Source organism: Lathyrus oleraceus, chromosome 2 (assembly GCF_024323335.1).
Source record: "Lathyrus oleraceus cultivar Zhongwan6 chromosome 2, CAAS_Psat_ZW6_1.0, whole genome shotgun sequence".
Classification (NCBI taxonomy): Eukaryota; Viridiplantae; Streptophyta; class Magnoliopsida; order Fabales; family Fabaceae; genus Lathyrus; species Lathyrus oleraceus.
In genome coordinates, this window is record NC_066580.1 from 480022987 (window position 1) to 480032249 (window position 9263).

The 9263-nt window shown below is 33.5% G+C and overlaps 1 protein-coding gene across 1 annotated transcript; it reads left to right on the forward strand.

Annotated features, from left to right (window-relative positions):
* The first annotated feature begins 7389 nt into the window (after window positions 1–7389).
* On the forward strand, window positions 7390–8482 carry LOC127121567 (uncharacterized). Its single transcript, XM_051052033.1, has 3 exons — window positions 7390–7699; window positions 7814–7860; window positions 8127–8482. Exons 1-3 carry the CDS (start codon window positions 7486–7488, stop codon window positions 8280–8282), a joined length of 417 nt encoding a protein of 138 aa, XP_050907990.1. The 5' UTR covers window positions 7390–7485; the 3' UTR covers window positions 8283–8482.
* The last annotated feature ends 781 nt before the right edge of the window (window positions 8483–9263 follow it).

Below are 9263 nucleotides of genomic sequence, written 5' to 3' on the forward strand. Positions count from 1 at the left end.
TTCTACATAAGTCCAATTAGTATTGCTTAACATATAGCTAAATTTGACCCTCAAGGCATATCATTCTAGTAAGTGAGATTGTAAGTCTCCCATTCTTCATGGCATTCAGTGGAGACTTGAATTTTTTTTGTTTCATGAGAGCTAGTGGCATACTTGTTAAATTATCCAAGTTAGAGCCTTTCTCATGGATGATGTCTTGGTTCAAGGATCCATACTTGTGAATGAATGGTTGAGTATTCTCCAAAGAATGACTTAATCAATTAAAACTCAACACTAACATTTGACTAACCATTGACTAACTTTTATTCATTATGTTTTTACTTTCAAGCCATTTACTTTATGCAATTTAAATTTCAGTCAATTATCATTCATTGCCATTTACATTTCATGCAACTTGTTTATATTTCAGTCCTTTTCACTTTGCTCATTTGAGCCATATCTTGTGATTATATATATATATATATATATATATATATATATATATATATATATATATATATATATATATATATATATATATATATATATATATATATATATATATATTTGTTTGTGTATTGATTTTGTTTGTGGTCTTAAGACCTTAAAACACATAATAACAACAAAAACCCTAAAAAAAACATTTGGTGGACTATTGGAATTTGATATGAACTGTTGGACTTAGAATTAGGCAACTTTCCCTATGCTAAAGGACTTGGCCAGTGCCAACATCTGAGACTGAGCTATTCTTGACAAGTGACTTTCATCTGATGCAAGACTTTGGATCTTTTTGCTTCATATACTATTTTGTCTCTGTGCCAAATTATTACTTTGTTGTGATCTTTGTCTGATGTTTTGTTCTGAGTTTATCAAGGAATATTTCATCTGATACATGGGTAGACAATGAAGACTGCTAGCTATTAGAATGCTTTCTTGGATATGGTCATCTTTATTTTATTCCTTGATCTTCACATGATGTCTAGATATTTCTCATTGTTTGTTGCTTATTGCTTGATCAAAGTCCAAAGGAAAATGGGTTTCTATATGACATTCTTGTCTGTTGGATTGCATCCAATTGGTCAGATCTTTTCAACTCTTAACTTTTAAATTTTTGCTTAGGGTAGTCTCTTCATCTCCTCCCACTTCTTTAATTTCAAAATCTCCATCTCTTTTCAAAAACCTTCTTTGCTTGTGATTTCAAACTTAGGCATGTTTTAAATAATTAGAAACTTTGGCCTTATGCCAATGAATTTTAAAAATCTTTTCTTAGTCAAACTTGTACATAAACTTAACCATATTGACTGAAACTTGAAAAGACAAAAAGAACTAACAACCCCATTCAAAAACTTTGGCTTTTATGCCCTTTTACTTAAACTTTTTTTTGTTAAAATCAATTCACCAACTCATTCGAAATTTTTACCACGAACTACGAGGTTTTGATCCCTCATTTTTATGTTGGTACATAGGCACAAGACCGATGGTCTTGTCAAACACTAAAATATAATCAATGAATTCTTTTCTCATCCCCACACTCTATTTTGATCTAACATCATTTATACCAAAAAACATATGCACACCAAAAAGGGCTCCCTAGGAGTATCTAGGACACTTTGGATGCTAACACATTCCCTCTGTGTAACCAACCCCCTCACCTGTCTGCCATTTTATTAGTTTTGATTTGAAAACTTCTTATCCTTGGGTTTTATTCGTACTTTTCCCTTTTCCTTTGGAAACAATAAAAGCGTGGCGGTGACTCTGGTTTTATTGACGTCTAGTTTATCCATAGCTTGATGGTCATGAATTTACCGCTACACTAACATTAATTGATTCAATCTAACTGCAAATAATAGAGAGTTTACAAAGTTAAGTTCTCTAACAAATTTCCCCTTGAATCCACTTAACTGTAACTCTGCTTTAACTTCTAACAAACCTTTCCCAAATCATTGCCCAATTTAGTTACACTACCACCTCTATATAATATCATAAGCATCTCCATTCAGTGGGGGGCAATCATTTTTTGCAAAATTTTCTACTCTCAGAATTCACTCTCTCTCAATTCATCCCCTACAATCTCTCTCCCTCACACCAAAGATCATCTCCATTATCGAGCAAGCTTCTCCTTGAAGCTTGACACAACAAGAGCTCCTTTATCCTACTCTTCAATTCACACATGCATCAACAACAATACAAAATTAACAACCTACAGACTATAGTCAGAGTGGTAAAAGAAGAAGAAGTTTGTTGCATAATAGAAGGTTAAGGAATTCTAAGTTTACCTAATTGAAGACTCTTTTGTTTTCTTTGTTCTCCACCTTCACCGGCTTCATCTGCAACGATATTTAGGGCAGCCTCCACCTTGCAAGTAGGTTCTAAAAATTCCTCTCCTTCTTTCTTTAAACGCTTTACCACCATGTAGTATTCATTAAGGGGAATCAAATCCCCAAGCTTGCGTGGCTTGATTCCCTTCCGTTTGCGTTTAATTTTATTTTTAAGATTTAGGGTTCTTCTTGATTTTGTTTTAGATTAGGACTTTTATTGAGGTTCAGAAGGAGAGAGCATGAGAGATGGAGAGAGGACGATGAAAGAGGTTTCAGGAGGTGGTGGTGTATGGGCGTTATGGGTTCCCCCCCCCCCCCCCCGCCTCCGGCGCCGCGAAGCGATTTCTAGTGGAGAGGAAATTTGAGAGAAGAATGAGAGAGGATCAAGAAAATTGGAAACATGAATTTGGTGATCTGAACATTCAATTTCCCTTTCCGCATCCGCATTAGGCCTTAGGCGCCCCAAGCTCATGGGGGTTTGCTTCTTACACCTACACATTACTAATGCAGCTTACATTATGAATATCCAACATGGCGTTAACACCTCGGGCCTGTGTTGTCTGGGCCTAACATGCCTTTTCTTGGCCACACGCCCTTTCCACTGACGCACCCCTACTATGAACAAACAACAAATTTGGGCTTTCCACATAAAGCCCAATGCTTTTTTTCCTTGGTCATGCACCACACCTCCCTGGTCCAACGCATCTCCCATCATGGTTTTACTTTAATTTGTTTTGAGAAATTTTGTTTTCTTTTGTTTTTTGTTTTTGTTTTTTGTCACACTTTTTTCCTAGACATTTTAATTCATGAAAAAAAATACATAAAGAGGCTTATTAAAATAATACAATGTTAGAATTAGATTTTAATTAGGAATTAATTAGATTTAGTTCTTTAATTTTCATCTAAAATTCATTAGAAATTAGGGTATTCATGTTAATTCCTTTTTTTATTTGCTTTTAGGTTTTAAATAAATCCATGTGCTTAAAATGCCTTTAGCATGATCTTTTCCCCTTAATTAGTTGATCAAGTTTATGCTTGATCTATTGATTACACTTGATACTGGAACTTTTCTTAGACTTGTCCAGACCATTGCATGATTTCTCTGTCCAGTCAAGAGATCATAAGTCCCTTGATCACTTGATTGAGTTAGACATTGGTATTTGTATTACACTGGATTACTCAAGTTCAGGACTCTACATGCAAGACACTGAAGACAAAAGGATATCAAGACCCTGATCTATGTTGAGCTTCATCATTCAAGCACACTTTGCTTTGCAAAATAAAAAGACTCTTCTCTTTCAAACACTTGTTAGTTACGATGCAAATCATGCGCCACGAGCCTTAAGTAATGGAGAAGGAATGAGAAGGGGTTTTCATATCCTTATTGTGAATATCTTTGGATACGGGACGCCTGACCCAGTTGTTCAAAGTATTCACCTTCATTGATAGACTTTAGTGCAATTCAAATCAAATAACTTTCAAGCTTGTTTCTCCACAGACAACACCTCAACACTTCAATATTTCAATACTCACAATACTGTCTCTTTGGACCAAACACAATTCTCTTTGGATATCCATACACTTTATGGGTTAATCACCTTCTTATGGTTAAACACTATGACTCTGAACCAAACCCCTATCTTTGGGTTAATTACCTCTCATGGTTAAAACCTTTTTTTACGCATTGACCCGTGGAGCCCCATGCTCTAGCAACCTTCATGCATTGCCCTGTGAGCTCCATGCTCAGGCAACCTTTATGAATTTCCCTGTGAGCTCCATGCTCAGGAAAAAAGTTTTCTTCCATGCCCTGTAAGTTCGATGCTTAGGCAACTCATTCGTGCCCTGTAAGCTCAATGCTTAGGAAAATCATTCATGCCCTGTAAGCCTTGTGCTTAGGCAACCCACTTTCTTGTAGTTTTTGATGCCTGGATCTAGAAAAAAATCTACAACTTCGCATTGGCTAATCACCATCTCTTAGTTAAACGCCACACTCTTTGGTTCATACACACCTGTTCTATGGATTCAAACAACACAACCTTGGTCCAAATCATACTTTCACTACATCCAACACAACACTTTCCTTATTTCACAACTCTTTTTTGTAATTCAAGCAACTTTATTTTTTTAATTCGATTCAAGCAACTCTTTCTTTTTCTTTTTTATCACACAAACCTTTTTCAAAAGAATTTTTTTCTTTTCATAAAAGAATTGTTATAATTTCTTCCATAGCAGTCAGACAAAAGTTAGACCATCCAAACAAGGATCAGAATTAGCTAGCGTTTACACACTTGTAGGATACGATTATAAACGTTCCCTAAAAATCAACCTACATATCTGTATTTTCTACCACGAACTACGGAGCTCTGATTTTCTCATTGCGCTATTAGAATAAGTAGGCCCAGGGGTTCGAAACCTTTGCGAGCACATTAATTAATAAACTTATTTTTTTCCCTTTTATCATTTGTAAGTAACCTTTAGATAATAACACACATTCGTGCAAAGAACAATCAAAACGGTTCCCGTTGAGTACAACTGATGTAAGATGTGTTAATAGCTTCCCCTTGCATGACCAGATTCCTTACCTTTTTTCTCTTCCCCTTGGATTTTATCGATATTTTCCCTTTTTTATTGGAATAAATAAAGTTCGGTGGCAACTTTATTGTATCTTCGAGCGTGCGATGCGCCCAGATATATGTCGCGACACGACATAGTGTTTTGTGAGAGCAATTGTCGCATTTGCTCCTCCATCTCAAATTGTTTCTTCTTCATTGCCTCCATTTGGATATTTATTGTCGCCTCACGTTCTGCCGTCTCGCCTCAGTTAGTGTTAGTTGTCTCACTATTTTTAATATATCTATATATTTTATTTTAATAATATATTATACAAATAAAATATATTTTCAGATTAATAATGTATTTAAATGTATATTAAAAATTAAAAACAACTAAATCAATATTCTACAACAATAACCAACAACCCAATAATTTTATATATTAAAATCTGAAAGAAAAAAATAGAATAGCTAAAATATCCCAATGAAGAAACAAAAAACATTGAACAGTCTTCTTGAGTCTTGATGAATGTCTTGAATCTTGAGTAAAAAATAAATCAACAATTAAAAAAAATTAAAAATCAACATGAAAAAACGAAAAAATCAACATGAAAAAATAAATACAATACCTTTAATTGAAATTGGAAGAAGGTGGTGATCTAAAATCAAATGGATTTTTAATTTGCAAGAAGGTGGAGGAAGTGGGTGAAATTGGAAGAAGATAAAAGTCAGAAAGGAAGAGGAGAAAGGAAGAGAAGAAGTGTTAATATGTAACATGAAGCCTGGGAAATGGTTTGTGATCATAAAATATCCACGCCAACATCGCGTTAATCACGTCGCAAATAAAATGTATAAGTTACGTAGCGACGTGATTAACATGTTGGAAACTCTGCACAATCAGAACAGTCATAAGCATTGTGACGTGAATAACATGTCGCTACATTAAAGTTGTCAGTCAACCTGCAACCCCATCAATTCTTCCAATCAAACTTTCCCTCTCAATTTTTTGCAACATGTTTTACATGCCACAAATGAATTTTTGAAAATTTCAAAATTTCTCCGTTTTGAAATCTAGCATCTTTTTTAATATTTTAAAGATTATAAAAAAGGATGTTGCGACGTGATTTCCACGCCACAATTCTTTTTTTAAAATTTTCAAAATTTCTCTACGTGATAACCTGACTTCTAATTTTTTATTATTTAAAATATATAATGACATGATAAACACGTCGCAACATACTTTTTTTGACACATGTTTATCACGCCACAAAATCATGTCGTTAGAGGATGATTTTCTTGTAGTGCCAGCCACTTGATAATATCAAAGTGTATTTGGAATCTGAAAATTATCCTCCAATGAAATTCGAAAATAGGCCATTATCTATCCAATATCCCTCACTTAAATAACTTACCTTTGGTGTCATCACCTCTTCACCTATATCCAATTCTCTTATGCCACTTGGCAAGACTGTGTCAAACCTCAAAGACAAGGATCTTTTTGGGCTCATGAGTATTATTAGCGGTCTGACATTTAAGTGTTGGATGCAAGTGTGAATGTTTAATTATCACATCACCTACGAATGAGTAAAATGTTAGATTTACAAGAAAGAAGACATATATACCTAATGTCTTAAGGTTTTGGATGAAGATGTGACGACTTCCTCTCTTGTGATCCTAGAGCATTAGACGCCCGTTGTTATTCACATCTTCCATGGGCTTTCTAACAAGTGGTATCAGAGTCATGATTCGGTTTGGTGGGAGTGAAAACTAAATCTTATATTGGATCCTGTTATAGTATACGAGAGACTCACACTTATTGGAGAAATTGATGGATGCAAGTGTGATTGATTAAGTATCACATCACATCTGAATTAGTAGAATGCTGAATTTATAAGAGAGATGACTCATATACAGGATGTCTTAAGATTTTTAATAAAGATGTGATGTCTTCCTATCTTGTGATCCTTAAGCATTGGACACTCGTTACTACTCTCATCTTCCATGGACTTTCCAACATTGATCCCAAAAGAAAGACTAAAAAAACCATGTTGACTTAAGAAGTGTTATCGGTACTATAGGGTACATTAGAAATGACATATACTTTTATTAAATATTTCTTTTTTGTCTTTGACTTTCCAAAAGTGGCTTTCACTTATTAATCTCAGGAAACTCTATGTATCTTGTTAAGGGTATTATTAATCTTAGGAAACTCTAACTATTTAGTGTATTTTTATTAAGGGTAAGTTTGTTTCTCTTTTTGCGGTTAAAATAAGTTGCATTTAATCAATCTCTTTTGTTATTGGCCTAAAATCAAAATTCACAAGCAGTTATTTCAGTTATAGTAGTAGCCTATGGTAGGTATCGCAATGAGGCGTCCCTAGTGTTTAAAAATGATCTTCAAATAGTGTTGAGGGGACAATTGTGGACCCTAGATATCCTCAGTTTTGTTTCTAAGTTTTAACTCTCAAACACCTCCATGTTCTATTAAAGAGCACCCTCTATCCCATACAAAACCTACATTTAATGCACCTTCTATTCTTTTCTCTGTTTTTCCAAAACAATGCACCTTCTATTCTACCATTATAAGTGAAACCAACCTTACCCTAGAAAAAGCTCATAAAAACCTTTATCTCAACATGGCTTCTCTTCCTCTTGTTCTCCTCCTCATCCTCTGTGGTTCTTTGCATTTGCATGCATGCACCCCTCGTCCTCTTACTAAAAAAGACACAACAAAACCTCATTTCGATAAGCTAGAGGAAAATCCAGCACAGCAACAAAAAATCTTAAATAATGAAATAAACATTTGTGTGGGTTGTAGCAGTGCGTCAACTTTGAAGATAGTGATCGTAGGTGCTTAATTTTCTAACACCCTTTTGTTGATTCTTGTGTGTATTACATAGTGTATAAGTATTATTTAATTATAATAGTAATTAGTAAATTATTGTGGTCTATATTTTATTGCAGGGTCATCTTTCCATACGGGTTCGCCATCTCTTCTGCTCGTAGCAAAGGTAATAGAAGACAGAAATTTTTATTTTTATTTTAGAAGAATTCATATAAGGTGAATTCTTATTTACACAATTCAAAAAGTTGGGATTGAAAACAATAACTTTATTTGCAAACTTCATATTGTAAACCAAGTAAGTCATTTTCAGTTTTACTGTGCGAAAGTCCAAACATTAACTTACACATTTTGTGACATATACATTCGTGTTTGTTGCTTGAGAAATGTTATTTGAGTGATTGAAAACGATGAGACGTATGCTTGTTTGTGTAGGATGAGAGGGGACATGCAAGGTCAATGCTTGGACCAGCTAGACACCATGTTGAAGAAACAATGGTTACAAAGACCAATGAGAATGAAGAAGACATAGTTGAGATGGATTATGCACAACCACATCGGAAACCACCTATTCACAATGAAAACCCATGACTCGCTATAACACAATGATTTGTTGTTAGAGTTTATGTTTAATTACTTTACAAACAAAGCCTTTTGGATAATGTGTGAGGATGTTATAAGTTCTTTTGTTTTTGTTAATGTTAGCTAGGGTGAAGTAAATCATCAAATATAAGAGCACATGTAATGTTTTGTGGAGATGTGTCTTGAAAAAAGGTTAGAAAGATTTGAATATCAAAATTTTATTTCAATCGCCAATCATTTGATTTTTTTTCTTCAATGGTCTAGATTTTTGTAAGTGAATTTAGCATTTAAGAATGTGAATTCAAAAATTTGACTCATAAGATAAGAGTATAATAAAGAGTTTTTCTTTTCTCATTCTTAAAATTTTTCCAAATATTTTTAAATAACAAAAATGTCCTCTAAATTTTAGAAGTTGTTGAGAAAATCAGATATTTGAAATTTTATGATATATCAAACTAATGAAATAAAGAGATGGGAAAGTATTATGATATCTCTTAGATTTCACAAAGAAAATGGTGTATCTTTATCTGAATTAAATTAGATATTTATACTACTAGAATTACAATTACTTCATAAATGTAATAATTTATATTACTATTCTAAATTGACATTGTAAATAGAACATTACTATTCTAAGTTGGCATTATGATAGATAATTCACATTACTATTTTAAGTTGATAATTTAGATAGATATTTCAAAATAATAGTAAGACGCGTGTTTAGAATAATTAGTATTTTCTAATATTTTATAACATTCTCCTTTTGAAATATTTGTCGTGGTGCTTCATTAAAGTTTTTCGAGGAGAATCTTATGGGAACATATGTTGCCTCGTTAAAAATCTTATTAGGAAAGTCCATTTGTATAAAAATCTTAATAAGGGAAAAAGAGTACAACATTATGTTCCCCTCAACCAAACATATATAGTTTTTCTTAAAAGATTTTGAAGGTGGCGCATTCAAATATTTTATACATGCTTCTTGAAAACTAA

Bases quoted from the DNA above. Each gene is read 5' to 3' on its own strand.
- LOC127121567 (XM_051052033.1), top strand. From the start codon at position 7,486: ATGGCTTCTCTTCCTCTTGTTCTCCTCCTCATCCTCTGTGGTTCTTTG. The intron at 7,700-7,813 runs GTGCTTAATTTT...ATTTTATTGCAG, and splicing joins TTTGAAGATAGTGATCGTAG to GGTCATCTTTCCATACGGGT. The intron at 7,861-8,126 runs GTAATAGAAGAC...TTGTTTGTGTAG, and splicing joins CTCTTCTGCTCGTAGCAAAG to GATGAGAGGGGACATGCAAG.